Here is a 22979-nt window from a genome sequence, read left to right as displayed (position 1 = left end):
GATCAGAAACAGAAGCGGCGCGGCGCGCTATCCATCCAGCGAAAAAGGATTGATTTAATACCACACGTCGAACGGACTTTATACGCTCTTCGTGATACGTCTTAATTATACGTTAGGCTGTTGCATGCAGATACTTAACTACAGTGTTGCCATTCCGACGAGGCAACGAGTTTCTCGCTTCGGAGTCGAAGGTCGAAGGGTAAAAATGTCTGCATGAAGAGAAGGACCGACTGCTAGCTATCCGAGGCGGTCTTGTACAAGAACACATTCTAACAAATCTAACCATTCTAAGATTAGTTATTGTTATTCCAAACAAATGTAGGATTTCTTTGTCAACGCTCGTGACATCGATATTTAAGCGTTGCAATGTTAGAAACATATTTATCTTGCTGCTTGCAACACTTTTGATATTTAATATGATGTTAATGCATGAAGGATGTTGAAAACGACTCTCGACATTCAACATTCACATTGTCTATTAAGTCTATTTGAATGTAGCAACGCTGTGACGACGACGAGCGTGTATGCCCGTGAAGGCATTAAAATAAATACAATAGAGAAATGTGCACTCTCGAGAATTGATCAATAAAATTTAAGTTTCAGATTCCGAGTTGCTCTTCCGATTCTTTTGCAAATTTTTTTAGTTGCACATGATATAATTGTAAAATATGACAAATATGTCATATTTTTTCTAACGCAGCCTTACCCGCATCAATCGCCCTCGTGTGCGTTTTCCAAGGTTTTCAGATACCTATAGAAATAAAAGTCGCGTGTCAGCGTTGCTACTGTAACTTGTAACAATAGTGGCCAAGTAGAGGCTACTGTCTATGACGGCAATCAGAACGAGGTTGTGAAAGAATTCTACACATTGATGTTGGAGGCGTCGAGGCGGAGAGAGAGTTTGGCCTGTAATGTCGTTTCTCCGGAGTAAATAAACTAAAAAAAAAATATGAATATAAAACGCGCAACATTGGTCGCAACAAGACGACATTTCGCGAAGCCTTTCGACCTGCTTCCAAATCCAGGTAGAGTTCCTTGGCAATGCGTGATTCTGAGATGTCCATCTGTTTCCGGTTTCCACCCATCTCATCCCATCCGCGTGTCTCCCATTCCCGTAAAAAAAAAATGACCATGAAAGCCTAGCGCAATGAAATAAAATGCCAAATGCTTGTGACAGTTTCAGCGGTGCAAGTAGACCATGCAGGCCAGGCTCTCTCCCAACCTCAGTCGCGTCCTGGCCATCAACAGGTCAGTACGATAAATGTTATTCAAAGTTATCAGTGTGTTTGATTCGCCCGATAGAGCCACGACGTAACGCGGTTTAGGCGGTGCGAGATGTGTGACTGAGGTTGATAAATGTATAATTTATACTCAAAATTTCCACTCAAAACATTTTACACATAAACAGTAAAAATATAATAATTCCTTTATGCCTATCTTAAGCAAAATATACGTTTACGGCAGCGATTTTACAAACAGTGCGATAAAATGTACTTATATAACTTCTGACGAATTGAATTTATTTTCGGAATCAAAAAATGTGATTATAAATAATAACTGAATAGTTTTTTTATACCTGACAATATACATCTTAACTTCACCGCCAATATGTTGTCTGCGTGGATCTATCGGACGTCTGCGTTTTTGGAGTAATCAGCGCTTACGTAATAAAATTTACGAACGTACGAACGTACAAAACGCCGCGAGTCTCCAACGGAGAAAGAGCTTTACAGTGTGCTTTGATAAATTTCGCGTTACTATGAACGGCGTACGGGCACCGCGGGGGTTGAAAGAAACTTTCCACCCACGACGACGCAAATTTGTCTCCCCGCGTGACACTATTTCCTTTTCTCTTGTCATCTTCGAAACAACCTGCGGAGGGCAGCCGCGCGGAATGGGCACGGAGAATGGTCATACCCCACGAGGGAAAAGACAGCATGAGGGTGCTTGATTGGTGGAGAAGGTGGTCGGCGAGGAGGTGAAACTTTAAATCGCTGTAATTCGTTTTCACGGGCCTCCGCCAAACCCTCCACCGACACTGGTCTCAGCATCCTGATTACTTTTCCGAGCCCCTTCGAACCGCACACGAGCGTTCCTGTTGTTTTTTTTTCCTTTCCTCTTGCCTCGACCACTCTACACGCGCGCGACTTTTTGTCGCCTGCGAAATTAGCCATCGAATTAAATCCCCGCCTACTCTGCGGAATCACTTTTTTTTTGTCTTGGTAACTCGAAACCGCGCGCTGATGCTTGCTTTAAGTTTCTTTTCCAATACCCTAGTCGATGTGCCACCCCTCAGGTTTCTTCGAGCACGACCCACCCTTCCATGCAAATGAGCGCATCGCGATTGTTAATTTGCATCTGTGCGAGATGTATTGTCCCTAGCATGAGTCTTGAAAGCAGCAGAAACCCTAACTAGAAAGAGAAGCATGTCTAACTTTTTAAATTTAGCAATATTATTAATTATTATGTAAGAGTTACGTAGGTACGTCAGTGAATAACTATGATACGTATTTAAAAAATAATTCATTTGCAACATTCGTGAACGTAACTGAATTGTAAAATAGTAGAAAGCAAATCAAGTATTCTTAAACTGAAGTGCTGAAACTTGTACAGAATTCTTAAAACTATCAAGTTGAATTTTAATGACTGAGAATTCTCTTTCTACGTGCAAAAATATATTTGTACGGAATAAAGCGAAATATCGGAATATATTTAGCATATTAGATTTCGTTGTAACAAAAGTTTAAACGGTCATAATGATAGATAAATGGTCATAGCGAAGCGCATCACTTGACTATATATATGGATAAAGGTAGCCTTAAATCGATAGTTATAAATGTACTACCTTTGTGGATACAGATACTCTGATACTGTATCGTTCGTCTACTCAATGATTTATATCTCTGCTTATGAACCGCATTGATTTCTCCAGATATACCAACGTTACGCCTATACAATTTTATACATTTATTCGTGCAATTCGGTTAGTTTCGTACTATTTCGATCGTGCGACAAGATCTATCGCGATGTACGTTTATCATTTATTTTATCAATATTTCATAGATATTTCAACATGTTAAATGATCAGTTGTGAGAAATATTTAGATGTTGGATAATAAAATCTTTTGCTAGATACATCAACTACCGTTCTTTCAATGTACTTATGTTGGAAATATTAAAATGAAAATTTTTAAATAGGTACTCTCAATCGTTCTCAAATGAAGAGTGTATTATTTCAATTCATAATAAGAACTTAAACTAATAAAATGCTAACTTTAGTAAATGATTGCTTTAATTACCGTATAATAATTAATTAATTATAATAGTTAAAAATTTTAGCATGTTCTTCCTTCCTACAAAAAATATTTTTTTTTTATAATTACAAACTTCTTTACGCACAGATTTCATAAATAATTATGGATTTATTTTACTTGTATTTCCTATATATCTTTCACCCATTGTAGCGAGACGAAAATTCAATAATGACATTCTACGATCGTGCGCTGTACACTACCCGAGACGATTATCCGTGTTTCGCACGATATTTCAAATAGTTTCCGCGCTTGACGGGCATCCAATTACACCCGGCATCGTCATTATCGCCCGGTCACGGTATACCATCGCACAGAAGTAAGCTCTTCGACAAACTGGAAGAACGGGGTGGAAAGTGGGCGGCCGTCGCACGGGGGATAATGTCAAGGAGAAGGAAAGTCCAATAATGAGACGTCCTCGCTTTGAAGTCCGCGCCGGCGATCCGGGCGAATAGAGGTCGGGGCGAGAGAGCAAAATGCGCGCGGCGCGAAGAGATGCGAGTATACGTGAAGAGATGCAGTTACACCTTCCGGAGGATCGCGAATCTTGCCGCGTTGGTACACAACGATTCGCGAGAGTGACGTATCGACTAAACAATGTGCCACGTTCGAGAAGACACGGTGCCGAGCGTGAAAACGACATCCCGATCGAAATGACTCTCCGCCTCTTCCTCGTCGCCTCGTCCGCCTCGTCCGCCCCGTCCTACGGATGCTCTTCCGTGACTGTTGCGACCGTTGTCTCGGCTGCGACGTGTAGCGAAATGTCACGGCGAGGCACGCCGGCCCCGAGTTCGTCGCCCGCGCTGGGATTAAATCGTCCCGAATAAACGTTTCGAACGGAAAACATTGTTAACACGCTCGCAACGAGGAGAAAGGAAATTTAGGCAGGGAAGCGTCGAGAAGCGAACCTCGAAACTTTTTACTTATATTTCACTGCGTCGTTCTGTGCCAGCTTTGAATCTAGCTTGTCTTACGCGGAGCGATCCAGTCTTACAATATTTTCGTTTATCTATGTTTTAAAGCCCGCGCGAGTAGTATTATTCTTTTACATATATTCTTGTATTGTTCTTCTGCCATTAGAATTTCGTTGAAATTAAATTGAATTTAAAGAATTAAATTTTATTAGCTTAATTTTTCAATCTTAATTCATTAAAAATCTTATTTATTTCGCCCACACCTTTGAAATTATTGGGACATCCTTTATAGATGAATGATATCTCCTGTACGTTTTAAAACAATTCATAGATATACTTTTGCCATAATTTACTTATATGCATAATGAATATTCCCATCGCGTTCGAGGAAATAATTTTCTCTATGGCAATCTCTATTTTTATACGCATAGGATTCTTTTCTAAAAAAAGAATGATGAAGGCGTGTGATTCTCTCATTTGCATATGTGATTCGGTACGGGTCTCGCTGCACACGATCGTCACGGTAAACGACTACTACGACTACTACGACTACAACTGTGCGCAAGGTCAAGGGTCATCCCTGACCCTGCCACTTTTCGACCCCCTTGAAAAAAGTCTGTAATGATCCCTCGTGACATAAAGCTATTTTTTTTGTCGCCTCCCACTTGCATCCACCCTACACCCGCAAATGACATGCCCCCGCGATGCGAAGAATAAAGGGGCATATAATAGGAGTGCGTACGTACAACCCCGGCGAGGGAACTCATCCCTCGATCTTCCACGCAGTATATCGATAATAATAACTCTTCAAATATGCACGCGAATAGTGATCTATATCCTTTTTCTACAATTGCACGAAAAAAAGGATTAATAAGATTATTACAATCTTTAAAATTTTTGAAAATATTTTCGAAAAAACTACTTTATCGAACACATGAAAGTTTCAGATTTTGCAATCTTTTTCATACATATCTGTAGTGATAAAATATTACAACAATAATAAAAATTACTAACGCATGCAATTATTTAATATATAGAGTATTATTGCATTATTCTTTTCCCTTAATTATGTACTTTGATGAAATTGATAACGACAAATAACTATATGACAAAATAACTATATGAGCGTAAAGTTATCAAAGTTACGCAAATTTCAAAAAAATGTCACTAACTTACATATTTAATATATTTTTATTTGCTAATAAATATCGCAAATCGTCGATACTATTACACAAAAGACAATTACAAAATGCTTCTTAAATATTCACATTTATTCTTCTTTGAATTTGCTATTATACGAGTGCAAAAAAAAGCGAGCGGTTAGTGGAAGCCGCCGATAAAAGTTTTAGTTTTCCAATGATTGATCCATGTACCGTAGTCATTTGCTGAAATGACGATCGCTCGTGGGAGAAAGAAATAAAGAAATAACGCGAAAAGTTTCCACCGTCATTCAATGTCCCTGCTTTTGAGATGACCTGTCATCGACTCAACCTTCGCGGTATAGCAACCCTCTTAGTTTCACTTTGTTATTATGTATAACGAAGTCACAAGTTTATCCCTACGTAGAGTACGCGTGTCATAAAATAATGGATTTATATTATTTAGTTAAGAAAACTCCCTGTCGAACCGCCATCAGGCTGAGATATTTATTGAAGTATATAAATAATTTTGTTATTAATAAGAAATCTCTACACATTTAGTTTGAAAGTGTTCAAATTTATATTATATCTCACGTAATAAGCAATAATATTAATAACAGTCTTTTTAGATCTTTTTATCTATATTTAATATAAGTGCTATTAATACTTAATTCACATATTTCTTTTCCTATCATTCTATCTACGAATGAAAGCACAGTAGACCCTCGTATAACACGGGGAAAACGTTCCGTATTATATAAATCGATGTTATACGAGTCACATGCATAAATTATATATACTTATATGGATTATGTATGCATATGGAAACACATATTTATAAAAGATGAAAGAGTTTATTATAAAAGATGTAAACTGAATATTATAAAGATATAATAGTGAAATATTTTTTATTTTACTTTAAAACAAATATTAAAATTTTTCCGTCGTGTTATACGAATCCATGTTATATGGGGGTCTACTGTATAATGTTTCAAGAACTCTACAGCAAGGAAACGTACATATAAAATTTTCAAAATACAAAATACCGCACTCACGACGCGTGTGAAGCAGTCCGTCCAAAATATCCCCCACGTGAAATCATCGGCTAACCCCTCATTCCGACTTTTCTCACTACGCTCGCCTATCACGCATGGTTATTAACGTAAAAAAAGGGCGCGCATTAACGCTACCCTCCCAGTTACCACCCCACCTCAGCGCCATAAATATAAAAAACAACCCTCACCCCTGAGATACCCTCTATCATCCGTGCCTGAAACGTGGCGCGTGGAAAACACGATTCGAAACCGACATATGGAGTCCCATTGGGTCAATGGCATTGACGAATCTCCGTTGAAAAAAAAATTGATTTTGAGGTAGTTAATGTTGCGCAACGTCGCCTTACTTTAGTCGCTTTACTACAGAGACCGATTCCAATATCCCCGATATTTTGCAGATTTTTTTACACATATATCATTGTCATATAATATAATGACTATTTCACATAATATTAATTATTCTTTCTCTATCGCATAAAGTATACGGTAAAAATATTACCACAAGAATTCGATCAGCGTTGATCATTCGCCTTTACAAAGATTTAATGCAGATACATCAACAAATTATTAATAATTTTTCAGTTGCAATAATTATAAGTCAATGAACGATTTGCACAGTGTAAGTGTAAAATAATGACGAAAAATATTACGTGTATAGTTCCCTTCTTTGCACGGTGCGAGGAAGGGGCCCGATAGATGGAAAAATCGCCCTTTCCACGGACTTGTATGTGTTGCCAGGGGCAGTAATAAAAAATAACCAAGATATACAGCGTAGCCGGCCGTGCCTTCGGGGGCATAACTCCGCTAATGTACCCCACTGAAACCTATTCTCTGCTCCGCTCTTTTCGCCTCTCCTCCCTCCCTCGCTTCCCGATGCCGTCACCGACCCTTAGACCATCTTGCTGTTAACGCGGCGGAGAGGGCGGCTCTTCGCATTAAGATCTACGCGCCGCGAGACGCGATATCCGTAAATTTCCTGCCGCGCGAGATCACAGCGAGCTATCTCACGCATGAAACGCCCACGACCTATGCGAAATAGATTCGTGTTGTAGTTGATTGTGCTTGATAAAGTTAACGTAGTATTATTTCAAAGTATATAGATAGTAAGATATTAATATGACCATAATTAAATAACTCGTTAAAGCTTCTGAAAATGCTTTGACATTTGATTTTGATTATATACACACATTCTTTGATTTACATACTTTGAAATAAATTTTCCTTTACACATGTAATGAGATTTTTAACTTTGAAATATACTCTGGTATACAAGCTTCTAAAATTTTGATTGAGATCAATTTACATTTAATTGCAAGGCAAGATTATATTAGCTATTTACATTCCTAAGACTTAAGCTGTAATGAAATGTTCAACACTTGAATACGAATTATTTCGATATTTAATATCTCTATAATTAGAGATACAAATTTTAGGTACAGTAAGGTACTTTTAGATAATTAAACGAAAGAGAAAAGGCTATCTATAGATTCAAACCGGAAACGCTGCGCGTAAAATGGAACTTCTTTGCTTTCGATAAGTAATTTTAGCGCAAGGTCTATGCTTCTGATTTCTCCCACGCCGGCATTAATTACGGGCGTGTAACTGGAGCGCAGGAAAGAACAGGGATAGCGTCGTTGGTCGAAGGCTGCGGAAAGAAACGGCCGCCGCGGAGTCATAAACGTGAGTTATGTCAGCAGTTAGATAGTTGAATCTCGGTATTCTGCGGCGCGCTTTCGGTCCGTTAATATCTTCATTACTAAATCATCCTCGTCTCTCCCCGAGATTCTTCTCTCCTTGCGCGCATACACGGGCGCGCCTACACACGTACGCGCGTCTACGCGCTTGTACACAGAGCACGTGTAAATAGACCAGACGGCAATTTCTGGATATGGTCCTAAGTACCGCCATTTTCATCCGCGGCACATCTCTCTTTTATACTACCGCCCGATAAGGTCAATGGCAGAGGTGAACTTACAACTTAAGTTCCTCGCGAGATCTCGCAACGGATTACCGTCCGCTACAGTAATATACTTTACAGCGCTGATACAATTAATTGCGAGATAACTGTGAGAATCGCGATATTCAAGTATAAAATTCACGACCCCTATGTACGTTATGTAAAATTAATTTAGAAACTCTCTCTCTCTCTCTCTCTCTATTTCTCTCGCTCTTTCTCTACGTCATAATCTGATTAAACGTTAAGTGCAAGACGCGCCTTTTTCTCGCCGTTAAGACAAACCGCGCACGTAGTACTTAAGAATTTTGGCGATCCACCTGATCGTGACTCACGTCTTTCTTACGCGAGTGATACACCGAAAAGTCATGACGAACGGACGTGCCGTGGCAATGCGAACGACAAGAAAGGAGCGGCGCATTTGAATCGAAAGAGTCTTTTCTTCTATCCCTCCCCTCCTCCCGCTCTTTCTCTCTCGCTCTGTTTCTTTTTTCGGGCCTTCTGTCTTCTTGCTCCCGTCCGTTCCAGCTACTGTTGCAAATGCGCTTTCTACCAGGAATTAAACTGGCGACCTTAAATTAAACCGTCCGTACGGGCGGGTCGTAGGGCCTGACACTCACGATAATTCACGTCGACCCACGTTGATGGTTGAGCCGTGTCGCATACAAATGGCGAAAATTCGTATGGTCGTTACCTCCGTGTAAAACGAACGAAAAAAAGAATGCCGGCACGGACTCGCGGACGAAAATAAAGAGGCAGGGAAAGCAAACGAGGTAACGTCGTGTGCAATGAATACTATTGAGAATGAATATCCTGGAACGTGATGGTAAAATACTTATTAGTTCTCATGCTTTCTACTCATATCCGCGATTAATTACCACGAGATATTAAAACATCTTTGTTGAGGGCAATTCGAATTGATACTAAAAATTGTAATAACGCGTATACATATAATGTGAGCTAATATTATTTTTTAACGTCTCAGAGAATATGTTCTATACAGAAAATGCAACGAAATTTTAATCAAATATTTGCTACAGAGTTAATCATTAATGAATATTAATCCAATTTAATGATAGTCATAATGATTCAATGTTCGTATAATTAAAGTTCTTCATTCGTTAAATACAATATGATATGTTAACTTTTATATAAAGCAGCGTATATAGTTTTGATTGAAATGAGTTCAAATGATCTTTTTTGGGAAACTTATAAAAATCCACAAACACACGCTTTGAGTTGCAAATGAGACGAATGACGCGGCACGTGTAAATTGAAACTCACGGCGAGTCCTTTAAAAGTTATCGCGAAGGGGACTGCGGGATCTCTCCTCGGTCGAAAGAGTAGAAAAGATCGCGTTAACGACGTGCTCGACAATTAACCCCAGCCGGAAGGGCGGAGGACTTTCCAGCGCGGTACGGCGAGAGCAAGCTGGGACAATTAATTAATGCCGGCTCGCTCGCTTAATTCGGGGTGCAAACGAGTTGGATCCTCGGCTTACCGGGCATACCGGTAGCTCCTGGCTTCTGATGCAACCTGTTGCTGTGGCACGAGAGAGGAGAGGAGAGGCGCAAAAAGAGAGAGAAAGAGATAGAGAGAAAGAGAGAGAGAGAGAGAGGGTGAAAAGGTTGGGATATAGGATGCCTTGGTGGTGGCCGACTCGGGGGCGGCTGTGATGCTGCGAGCTGGCAATTAAGCCATCAACCCTTAATGAATGAACTCGCTTGAGCCGAGCCACCGACCCTGCCAACCCCATTAGCTAACTAACCCCGAGTTATTTGCATGTCTGACGGCGAGGGTGAACGCCGAGATTCGCCGGGACAATTACAAGTGACTTTATGGTCAGGTGCTTAAAGGCTTAAAGCCGACAAACTCTTAAATGACGCTCATCACCTGGATACGAAATCTACTCCGTGAAAAAAAATTCGTGAAATCATGTATCGATACGCTATATTGCATGAGATTTTTTTGCTAGCAATCAGACACTGAATCTGATACCGATATATATTTCGTTCTTTATATAAATATGTTTAGAAGAGAGATGAATTTAACTCTCGTTTATTAAACTTAATTTTTTAATAAAAGTTTGCGCTATAATGTAATGGAATCATATCGATTCAACACAAGACATTGCACGCATGCACACGTGCGTGCCGGTTATGCGACGGTGATCAGGATGACGGACTCTTCCGACCGGAGTTAAGGAGCGTTTAATTAGAGCAAGTTTTGAAGCTTGTAGCGCCCGTTCAGCCCAATTTCACACACGAACGCACCCCACGTGAAGAGCGACTCGTTCCCAAGGCGTGAAAAGCGATGAGATAGTCAAGCTCCTTGGCCACGTGGGTTGTCTTATCTACGAAATGAATCTCAGGACACACGCCGAACAAATTCCACCTTCGGTGGTTGCACGGTGCCGGACGATGCGTGCGCACACCTGCGAACAATCGGGAATGCGCATCGCGAAATTTATGCCCCGGGGGAAACCGAAATAAACGTAAGCAACGCTGCCATTTTATGTTAACATTCGCGCGCCCGAGCACCGCTGTAAACAAGCTTTAAGAGCGTCGAATATGCAATGACGAGTCCGAAGAGTTTTACAGCCAAGCAATCGTACCGTTTTACAACATTACAATACACGCAGTTTATGAAAATTAACTAAAAACCAACATCTGATTCTGCATCAATCTCTACATTATATTTTCTTACATACTTTTATACGACAGGATATAAATATATTTATAATCGCTTGAATAAATTTTTCTGAACAAAATACTTTAAGAGATATTCGACATTTATAATCAACGTAGTGTTTCATACGTTATAGCATAATCAATTTTCTTTTCTTTTCTTTTATTTAAAATGCGAATCGCAAGTAATAATACTAAAATAAAAACCGACAACGAGCGAGGTTGAGGTAAATGGCGCACGAGCTCGCAAATTCCGGGTGGATTTGATCGAAAGGTGTATCTCCATCCGGCGAGCGAATGTGTTTTGTACCTGCACGGTACGGTGGGATCGCGTGTCGAGACGCACTTTGTCCTCCTAACTCCTTATGCCTTATCCAGTCCTTAGCGCGGAAACGCTAATTCGTTGATTATCCTAATGACTGTCAGGGAGTCAGCGGGAAGGAAGCAAAACCACGCGCGCGCCATGAACCCCGTCTTGATTTATTCCGAGCAGGGCCTTTGAACGTGCCGCGGGCTTCTCGTTACGCGTTACGTTTACTCGATCATCATTGTTCCATCGATAAGCCGTTCTTACGTTCGCCCGGCCTTCGGTTTAATTCGCTGTGGGTAACTGCTGTGCAACTGATGTGACTAGCGCGAGCGAGTCGGGAAAACGTGCGACCGATTTGCGAAATTAATTGCCGACGAACTATATTTTTTTTACTGACGTAGTGTCTAATTAATTTCAAGGCCCAGCTCTCCGAGCTCGTTGTGTTTACTATACCAATTTGGATCCGTTAGGAAACGGATGAAACACCAGATGAAACAGCTACGTAATCGTTGTATGATATAATATTGACCTGTGTTGTTAACTGTTAGAAATTGTACTCGAGAATATTTTCGGCTGCCATATGTGCTCGTTTGTTTCTTCAATTAGCTCTGATAATATTGGTAATTACTCAGGTTACATAATTATAATGTTTTATATAACTATAATAATATCACGCTGTGAATCTTTGTTTTTAAATACATTTGATTTATATCTCGAAAAGCACGTGTCTTATGATCGAGACGTAATTGATATCTATGTAATATCTTGTGTAATAAATTCTTTTTTTGCTAATAATACCTGAACTTGTATCACATTACAATAAAGATAATAAAATAAATCTCTTCCGGATTAAACCTAACGAGTTCTGATGAATCTAATAATTGTACGAACGACACGTAGCATCATAGTAAGGTTTCTTAATTCAACCTGACAAGTGTAATGCCCCAGTTTTATGTATATATCCTTGTCACCTCTAACTAATTCATATAACAAACTTATAAGATTATTATAGATATATTATTTTATGTTATATGACGCACGTTGAACAACAGACAAAAATCTATATGTTTTATAGCTTTCTAAAAACTTGTTAATTATTATACTTTACTTATTTTTCTTAAATGAAAAAATTATGAAGACAATTCATATACTAACTATAATAATATAATAGAAAAGAAATAAAATAGATGTTATATTAATCGAATTAGGAATAAGTAGTTATTGATATAAATCTAACGGAGCTATTTAATAAACACAAAAATACGATTGTCGTCTAATGCTCGGTCAATAGGTAGATGCCGACGAATTTAAATTATTCTCATTCCATTCGTAACCGCGATAGGGTTTCTTAATTGTACAGGAGCATGACATTAATGCCCTACTTTCGCGCCCTCCAGTTGCCCGCAATTACTTTCACCCTGTGCCATTATCGTAGTGCGCGAGTCGATGGTTAATACATCGAATATTGATGCATTACTATAGCACTAGATACGCTCGGATCTATTATACATGGGAAACTTAAATATCATCGCATATACACACGTGTATACCGACGTGTTTAAGACTATTGAACATTCGAAGAGCTTTGTTCGTTCTTCAGTTCTTTCCTCATAGAGTTTCATACATCCATTATCCACTAAATGATTAAAATCAATAAGAAACTTTTGCTTTGACTTGAATGTCACGACAACTTATAAAGAATTCTTGTAGAAATCAATGATTTTATATAGCATTACACTTTTATTGCAGAATATTTAGTAACTAATATATTAGTTCTCTAAAATACTTTAAACTATTTTTCCTCTTTCTTCGTAGGTGCGAAATTTAGTTCAATAAATCTTGATAGTTTTCCTATTGCTTTAACAAAAACTACAGTGACAAAAATGATAAATAACTATTTGGCCTTTTTACTGCGTATAAGTAATACTAAATTGTCTGAGTCTGAGAGATCTTACATATTTCGTTATCTTTTTTTTGCGACGATAATAAGGGGCGATAATAAACGCCGAGGTCTTGGATATTAAAATCTCTCTCCTCAAAAGTCCTCGAGTATCTCCTCGGGAACGGATGGAAGTGGTACTTCTGGTATTGTTTGCAGGGTCGGCTTGAATCCTCCTAATTAGAAAATTCTCGTCGCGATCCCACCGTCGTGTGCGCCTTCTTTCTCCGGTGAACCTTTTTATTATACGAGGGCGTAACAAGGGCCGAGGGTGCCTCAGTAATTATTATTCAAATATTTTCCTTTGCCCGTGCCCGCCGCATTAATATTTACAATGCCTTCCCGTTGGCCAACCCCCTGGCTAGGGCTGCTGATCGAGAAAAGAGTTTGCGGTTCAAGCAGACGTTTTCACCTTTCTTATCCCACGTTCCAAAAATGATATATTTACAAGAAAATATTATACTGATTTGAAGTATATATCAATGCGTGTTTCCTTTAGCATTAAATCAATAAAATAGAGTTGAAAAAAATAAAATAAACGGATCTTTACAAAATAATATTCAAAGAAAACAATGAAATTAAACATTATCTTAATAAATTTGCACTTATTGTTAGTATGTAAAATTAAATATTAGAATATTGGAAGACATACTGCAGTTTGTGAATGTTGATTATTTTGAGATTGTCACAGAGAAATAGTAATTTCCTAATTGATAAATTATTATCTCCACAAAATTAGAGATAATAAAGAAGTTGAGATTTCTCTTATGTTTCAGTTTTCTTATATTTCTCATAGTTTTCTCTAAATTATTTCTGTCAAACTGACATAAAATCAATTAGAACGTCGTGCCTTGTCACTCGATAGCTAAGAAAAGCTTCGCACAAGGTCAATCTCCTTCCGCGACAGAAAGGGAATCGCCGAGTGACTTTTCCATGAGGAGTATATACCCGGGAGCGATTGCATTAAAGTTGTATCACGTTGCGACGTCCGCGTATAAGTTAGGTTCGCGAGGTGCGCGCATGCATAAGTGAAGCGGCGTGTTCGCCGCCGAAGAGGCATGATTCCGGTTGCGTCTGACGATCGTAACAAGCCGCGCGCCGCTGCACCGTTAGACGAACTCAACCCCGTCTACAATTCCTGGTGGAGAAACGAACCCCCTCGTGCTACCTAACGATGTGCCAACAAAACGCGGATAAAGAGACGAGGAACGTAAGCAGATCGAGGGCAAAGCTGACGAGCGTTACACGCGAAGACGGAATAAAAACGTGGGGTGCTTCGGCGGGGAGCGGGGCGAGGGATGGAGGGGAAGACAAATACGCGGGGCTCGACGAAACACGACGAAGCGAGCTGAGAGTAGCCGGCCGACCGTCGTGAAGACGGTTTTCCTCCCCGTCTTCGAAGAAAGAGTTTCGCCCTCCTTAATTATCCGACTGACAATTATTTTTAACGACTTCGCGATATCTTAACGAGACCTAATCCGCCGACGTGGCGTCCGTTAAAAAGAAGGAAAGCAAATGGGGAGAGGGCAGAAGAGAGTCGAAGGGAAGAACGCGCCATAAGGGGTGTCTTCTTACCGCTTCTTTTTAATCCCTTGCTGAAATCTCTTATTACCGTGCCGTAACATTCTTGCCCCCCCCCCCCTTCCCCGGTGGTCTACCCTCCGGAAAGATTCCGAAGGACCTGCTCTTCTTACGGTTGACTTTGTAACGGCGACACGGATCCGCGCCGTGCAATTAAGGGGCGAATAATAATAATCCTCGTGGCGAATTGAGATTCACTATTGTCGTTCTCTCTTATTTGAACGCCGAAACGAATCCCGGTTCTTTTATTTTCCATAATCTTTAGCACCCAACCGGGAACGCGCTTAAAAATAAATGATTATAAACTCGCGTGTCTGAATAAACATATGTTAAAATGTAAAAGCGTTTCAATAAAAGATACATATTGATTTTCACATAAAGATATAAATAAATTACTTAAAACATGGCTCAGTCTAAATTGAATTTCAGGACTAACTCTTACTCGAGAAAAACACTGTATACTTTTTTATTCGTGGATTTAAATCAAGACATTTCCCATAAGAAAAATACAATTACACGAAATCCTTGGAAATGCATATTACCCTGAACGTAACGCAAACAGCAGGAGAAGTCTATTAGCTGATCGCGGCCGCGATCACGTGAGAGCGTCCACTCCCATTTTCGATCCCCATTACCGTACGGTAATCGTCTAATAATTGAAGTGAGGTAATTACCGCACGGATAGGCTACTTCCCACGTCCGGCGCGCCTGGCTCATTAAGTCGTCGCTTAATGATAGTCGCGATCGGTCAGTCCCTGCCCGCTATGGCCACGGCAAAATGCGTAGTCATAACACTCGGCGCCGCATTAGTTGATCCCGTTTCGTTATTTATCGCCGAAGGACCCCGGATTTTACTCTTCCGCGTTAAGCGGGATCCAATGACGCGCCATTAGTCATCTCGCACGTATCCCCACGATATTTATTCGCGGCTGCGATTCGCGCGAGATGAAGACATTCAGCGCAATAACGCAAGTCCGAGCTGTAATTTGTTCGCTAAACGCCGGATATCTGTTCGCCGGATAACGAAATCCTAACGAGATCCGCTCCGAGCTTCGAGCCACGGAATGGATCCTACCGCGCGTACATTATCGCGCCAGGGTCAACGATGCTCAACGCCGATGCGTATTTATAGAGCTAAATACCAAAGTGCTACCGGATATACACCGCTGCCTCGAGTCCACTTGTCACTAAGGATTACTCGTGTTCCCACTGAGCCTAGCCTGCGACGCTTTGGGCAGGGGCGGATTAGAGGGAATAAACTTTGATAGCAAGCAGATTCTCACGGCTCGCCGCCAACCAGCGTCTTCAGTCTCAAGTTCGTGCACAATAATAAATTAATTGAGAACATATATAGATACAAATTTTTTACAATTACCATAAAGGGTAAGAAAAATAGTAGCTCGACACATGTTAATATTTCTGCTAATAACAAGTTCTTATTAAACGATAAAAAATAAAACAATAAGGCAATAATCAACAGATAACAATAAGATTATTTTAAGAGTAAAGCGAGAGCTACTTTCTCTGATAACAGAAGTGATAGGACGAGCGATCAATCAAAGATCTACGCAAGTACGTTCAAGTGTTGGCAAAGTTTCGCATCTCCACAAATCCGCCCCTGTCTCTTTAGGGGGATCTCTGGTACCCTTCGTGCCGGGTCCGCCGCGACTCTGCATTTAAATAATTAAAGATCCGCCGGGACGGATGGACGCACGGACTCGTCGTATTAATGGGATAATCGAGCGTTCAACGTCGACCGAGAAGTAACGGCTTGCATGGGAGGGAAGGAGGGAAAGAGATCGGTGGTGGTGGTGATGGTGGTGGACGAGTGATAATGATTTTATAGTCAGCTGAACTGTCTGAGGGAGGGGGGTGTGAGACAATTGACTCGATAATACGGGTCTTCCTGCCTGGCACCCGTTGATACCGACGGCGAATCAAGTGCGAACACCCGACCAAGAGAGAAAGAGCGAGAATTAGCAAGAGAGAGAGAGAGAGAGAGAGAGAGAGAGAGAGGAGGGAGGAGAGAGAGAGAACGAAGGACAAGGATAAATGTTCCGTCCGCTAATGACCTCGGTGCCTCTTTAGGGACGGCTCCTCGACTTAGGCTACCGGTCGAAGACCTCTCCACCTCTTCGTCAGATGCTGAGAAATCAAGTACCTGACAGCGAACTCCACCTTCTGGCTCCCGGTGCATCTTCGTTGCGTCCGGAGGCACGATGATGCGAGTGATTCGTCACCTGCGCCGGGAGTTAGAGGTCTAAAAGGCTCGCTAAAGCGCTTGATCCAGATCTGTTCAGTTCATAACGCGCACTTGGTCAGAACGCGACAACCACGAAAATAAAAATAATGAGATAAATTGAAACAGATAAGCGAAATCTGCATGAAAGAAATAATACATGATTTGACGTAAGAGTCGTATCTTTAAAAAATTTGATATAAACCAGAATAATTGAAATCAATTCACTGTTTATATGATATGAGATAGTAATTTGATAATGATTCGTCAAGCGTCAGGGACCAGCAGATGCGAACAATATTTTACAATCGAACGTGTATTCATCTCCGTTTCTATCAAATTTATTTCCCAAAGTGCAGTGTCATAATGAAATTTTTGAGCAGATTATTATACGAATTATGTATTATGCCACGTACAGCGTTTATGGACATTCGTACCATCGTTCGTTCACGGTATCTGCTTCATGCTACTATATTAAATGACAGACACAAATGTCAAAGGAACATCTGCCTCTGGCCACACACGGATTTCATATCACGGATTTCATACGTCTCTGAGATTAAGCGTTATCCAGCAACATCGACATTACCATAATCATTTAACGTGTCTGAATGGACAGCGATATACGATTGATTACGATTTTAGACAAATCGTAGATATAAAAACATGTATAAAATCACTTATCAATGTCGAATATATAATAGGTGTATAAGGAAAATTGACTATCCAGTGCATTTTATTATCTGCTAGAGATAATATAATTAAACATTGATCGCTAATGTAGATAATCTTATGCATTATATATAATTCACTTTTTATACAAATTTCTAAGCAAATTTTGTTCAAGAAAAAAACAAAATATCAGGCTCTGGTAATCTTATCGGCGAGAGGAAGATTCAGAATAAAAAAAATGTAGGCAGAGGAGGAAGAGACATCCGCTTTTGCGTGCGGAGGGCCCGAGCGAGTGCAAAAATAGCCCCGAGACACGTCAATAATTAATTAGCGGAATTTATCGATACGCCGGCGCCGTTATCTTGTCCGATATGCGTACGAAGCGATTTCGTGGCCAAGCCGTGAGATAAGCCGTCGTCAATTCACTCGGGCCTGCCTCGTTCGCGTGGAAATTACGACTTCCTCGTGATTCCCGACATCCAACATTTTCTAAGGGGAACCCGCTTACATCGAACATCGCCCAGGTATTAAAGTCGGCCGGATGGGCAGGTGACTTGTTCGATCTTTGGGCATACGTATCACTTTGTTTACCTTCTTAGCGAATTTATCTCGCACAATGAAGCAATAATTAAGTATAAAATTTAATTTTTTTAAATATAATAAATTTTTCAGATATATGCATTCGTTTAATATTACATATACATATTTATAATTATTAATTGATTTATCTTGATTATTAATTTTTATTATTTTTATTTATTAATCTTTACTTTTACTTTAGTTTATATAATTAAATGCTCATATTTATTTCGTTGCAATATATTTATATTAATTAATAACACGAAAAACGTATATATTAATTCGTGAAATTCTTATATTTATATTGTCGTCAGTATTGAAAAGTATAATATTAAATAAAACGCGATTATATATTATTCAAATAGCATTAAAGTATCGCGAAGGAAACACTTCACGAAAACCATAACTATTATTTGTCCGTTTTCGCATTTCTAATCACGTAACTGTAAGATGTCGTATAGCACGGATGCTACGTGTGGATTAAACAAATATTCGAATAAGTTATGACATCTCTCATACCACTTCCCAGAAATATCTTCTCGCCGTGGGTTAATTACAAGAGTGGCTATCGCGATTCTCCGAATATGGCCGAGGCGAAGTATCAGCGCCGTAGCTTACCTCTTCGCCGTCGTTTTAATCGGGATTGACCCGTTTTTAACGAAGCCTCACTCGCCGCACTCTCCGCGCGTCGCTGAGCCATTGATCCTGCGGTGTGTGCCGGGACACGATTTCGACCGTGTCCTCGGGTCCCACATTGGGTCTCGGGGCCCCCGACATCGGGCCTTGACGTCTTAAGCGTGGGGTGAGGCGGCCATCGGGAGAGATAACGAAATTAGCCCGACCGCTAATTTATTTCCTAATTCCCGCGCGAGCGGAGGTGTGAAACAGTCGTTCCGGGCCATGGTATCCACGATAACGGGTCTGGATGAGGAATAAAAAAGAAGAAGAGGATTCCTTCTCGTACGTGGTCGGTCGACGGCGGGCGCGAGAAGGAGAGAGCCGAGAATCGTGAACGAGAGAGGGAAAGAGAGAGATGCGCGGAGAAAGCGCGGGAGAGGCAGGGGGGAGGAGGGAGAAAAGGAGGAAGAGAGAGAACGAGCGAGGAGGAGATAATGCGAAGGCAGGAATGCACGCCCACGTTCACGACGTGTTTTCCTATGTACGTGTGCGGTGGTCACCATGTGAGAACGCGCTAGCGTGCACACGTGGAATGCACCGTTGTGCATACTTCGCGTAACGGGCAGTTATGGACTTCGCTGATCCTCCCTGCGGCACCGACTCCCCTCCGGCGAGATCATTCGCCGCGAAGTCGTGATTTCACCCGCGATGCACTCTGATGGATTGAGCGGGTACGCGCGTCGCGGGCCGTTTAAGATTCCACGTTAATCTGGATCGCCGTTTAATCGACGATTAAACGTGGCCGAGCGGATTCTGATGCAAAGTGGCGAACACGTCCGGATTTGCATATTCACCGTATGGGAAAACCGATCGCGTTTATTACCTTAAGCGATGCGAAATATCACGCGTTTCGCCGCCGCTGATACCATACCGGACCCCAGACGCATTCCGAAGACTTAATCGCGATTTTCTTTCTCTTTCTCTCCTTTTCTATTACGTCACATCCTCTTAGCGCGAAGAAGATAATGACAAGAGGATACACTCGTGGTGATATTAATATATTTACCACTCATTATTCGTGGAGCCAAAATTAGAGAGAGAGAGAGCAGCTTGTGAGACTGAACTAAAATTATTATCTTAGTTTTTAAAAGGATGAAAAAATTAGATACGTGTGATTGCCTCAAAAATTAAATATGAAAATATTTCTTACATCCTATCCTCACATCTATATCGGCATAACAATGACTTTTGTAATGCCGTTTTAATAAACAATATCATAATGTTAATGTAATAATCTTTCTCCAAATTCGATCAATTTGCGCGACAATTCGTCATTTTCTACATTCGCCGATCTGCGAAGTGACCGTCACTCGATGTCATGCCATTTCGAATGGTGACAGTGACGCGCATGACGGATTGCACCTCCCAAACAGCCATTAAAATTCTTGAACGCGCTAACTAACGACATTCTCGATTATTCTGTTCGACGGTCCTCGAATGGGACTTTATGGCTGCCAAGATATAGAGACTTATATCTACTTACCAACGGAGTCCAGGTATTGGCTCTGACACGGAAACTCGCTCGTAAATTCCCACCGAACAAATTTCCAGCATATGTCGCAGCAATCTTGAGGCCAGCGGTTCTCACGCGTGAGGAATCCACGGAGAGCGAAGCTTCTCAAATCTGCAACAATTAAACGAAGCAACCGAATTAAAATAAAAATACGTTAAAAGACTTGTAAAAGCAATTGTTTGACAAGAGAATTTTTCAACTATCAATTACATAGTTTAAGAAATAAAATTTATTATTTTATAGATATGGCTTATTTTATAAGCAACTGATTTAATTATTTAACTAAATTAAATCTAAATAGCGCAATATATGTAAACTATATAAACTATCACATATATTTTGATATACAAAAATATTTTAATATTTCTACATGAAAGAAGAATTTTATGTTTATGCATACAATTCTTTTAAAATTGAGATCCGAACACAATGAGTATATGCGAATTTTATTATTAATTATTTATAAATAAAGCCCCGAAAGTTCGTTTCAAGTAGAAGTTATATCTGCGCGTATTGAGCACCGTATAAATGCGCTTTATTAGTATCACGGTCAGAATAATTCCCAGCGCAAAGGATTAAAGCATAGTGGCATGAAATTAAATAATGAGAGTTCGTCGCAATGACGACCACTGGGGACTTGGGAGCGGCCGGCAATCAGAATCTCGCGCGGGCGCGCGCGTACACGCCGGTCACACATTTAAACAAAAACACACATCGCGACTCGTACTGAGGCACTACTATCTCAATCCGTACGCAAATGAGCCCCTCCGAGAGTACGAGACGAAAGTGATGCGCGTGCAGAGACGCGCGTGTGCGTTTCTTCTCCGTGCATTTGCACGCGTGTACACACACGCATACACGTGCGGCAAAGGCTCCGTGACCGCCGTGGAGGAGAAGGTGACGGAGGACGGAAAAGGGAGGACGAATCAGAGCCACTCAAAGAAATAACCAGTGCTCATTAAGAGTAATAATCCCTCTCCTCGATCGTTTCGATTGTTTCAAGGGTGTCACACGGAGATCGTCCGGCTGCGCCGCTGCGCGTTATATATTTAACAATCTTTCTTATTATATTATATACCTTCGCTGGGCGACCCGCGCGGTAGAGGGCCGACGGCGAAGGAGGAAGTCTATCGGCTAAAGAAATCACGTCGTTTAGCAACTCCCGTTTCCTCCGGCTGAGTTATGCCGCACGAGATTCAGCGGGATGACAAAAAACGTCATTGTTCATCGACCCTAGAGAACTCGATCGCGGGAAAGTTGATTTATCGAGAATATTTTTAGCATTCCAAAGTGCACTGAAGAGTTGCCACGCAAAAGCACAAATTTATCAGTTCGATAACTTTTAATCGATAAGACTTGGGAAGACGTTTTTTTTCTGGATATATAAAAATCTTTGTACATACTCGTATATATCAAGTACTTGTACGTATCGATGATAAGTGGCAATAATAAAGTCATTTTGCCTTCATCTTAGATGGTTTAACGTTTTGTAAATGGAAATGCACGTTCAATGAGTTCCACAAAATAAACAAGAAATAATTTCATAAATATTCGCGTGGATGATTAAGTTGAACTTGAGCAATGGCTCGTGATTTTTGCGTTTCGCATGTAACGATATTCTAATTCCACAATAACACCCATAGTTCGCCACGTACACGTTATTTACGACGTGAGCGCTCGATGATCATTATTCAGCCGATTATATCAAACAAGAAGAGCGAGCTGCCTCCGATACCGCGGACAAGCGAGTCCGTGGGCCGGCGGTAATGAATTTGCCACATTCCCGTGAACGCTGCGGGGCCGTAAAGGGAGCAGACGAGCGACCAGAACTATACACCGTGTCCAATGTTGTTGCGCTAATCCCCTATTTATCCGTAACACTTTTCTCCCTTCTTTACTGCACATGGCCGTGCCTCCTCTTTCCGAGAAGGGCTCTTTCGATGGCGGAACATAAAAACGCGGATTATTTGCTCGCCCGATCGAGGTGAACCATAATCCACGTGAGCGCGAGATACGCGAGAGCGAAGGAGCGAGGTAACTGATTGTGAGAGAGGCGAAGAGATATAGAAAGAGAAGTGTTAGTCAAACAGTGGATTGCCGTGCGTGTGCCAGGGATTCTCATTAGACGACAAAGAGAGAACGGAACCGGGCGCGGACGGGGTCCTGGTACTCCGGTCTCTCTCTCTCGCCGTCTAATAACTATCAATTCCACGCCGACGACGTTGAGGGACGAACTGGAAGAACGGGAGGAAAAAAGACAGCGAGAGCAAGAACGAGAGAAAGAGGGAGAGAGAAAGAGCTCTTGTCCCCCGTCGCCCTCCTCGTCTTCCTCGTCCTCCTCCCACCAGCTCTGATAATTACAACCGAGCGTCCAACGAATGAGCAGGGGTATCATTAACACTTCCTGC

The 22979-nt window shown here is 41.0% G+C and overlaps 1 protein-coding gene and 1 long non-coding RNA gene across 8 annotated transcripts in view; one reads left to right on the top strand and one right to left on the bottom strand.

The window, feature by feature from the left end:
- Window positions 1-22979, top strand: part of Zfh2 (Zn finger homeodomain 2) — a 292674-nt gene that overhangs the window by 261658 nt on the left and 8037 nt on the right. For 2 of the 7 annotated variants that reach the window (XM_071795759.1, XM_071795760.1), the window contains exon 6: window positions 1178-1248. The exons of the other annotated variants lie outside the window; for them this stretch is intronic. In XM_071795759.1, coding sequence (XP_071651860.1) covers window positions 1178-1248 — 71 coding nt within the window. The remainder of the gene's footprint in view (window positions 1-1177; window positions 1249-22979) is intronic. 7 annotated transcript variants of the gene reach the window in all.
- Window positions 20553-22979, bottom strand: part of LOC139823329 (uncharacterized) — a 47772-nt gene continuing 45345 nt past the window's right edge. Inside the window, exon 3 of the long non-coding RNA XR_011734746.1 lies at window positions 20553-20682. This is a non-coding gene — a long non-coding RNA (uncharacterized lncRNA). The remainder of the gene's footprint in view (window positions 20683-22979) is intronic.

The sequence above is a fragment of the Temnothorax longispinosus genome, chromosome 12 (assembly GCF_030848805.1).
Source record: "Temnothorax longispinosus isolate EJ_2023e chromosome 12, Tlon_JGU_v1, whole genome shotgun sequence".
NCBI classification, from domain to species: Eukaryota; Metazoa; Arthropoda; class Insecta; order Hymenoptera; family Formicidae; genus Temnothorax; species Temnothorax longispinosus.
Note: the sequence above shows the minus strand (reverse complement) of the source record. Positions and strands in the feature narration are given on the sequence as shown.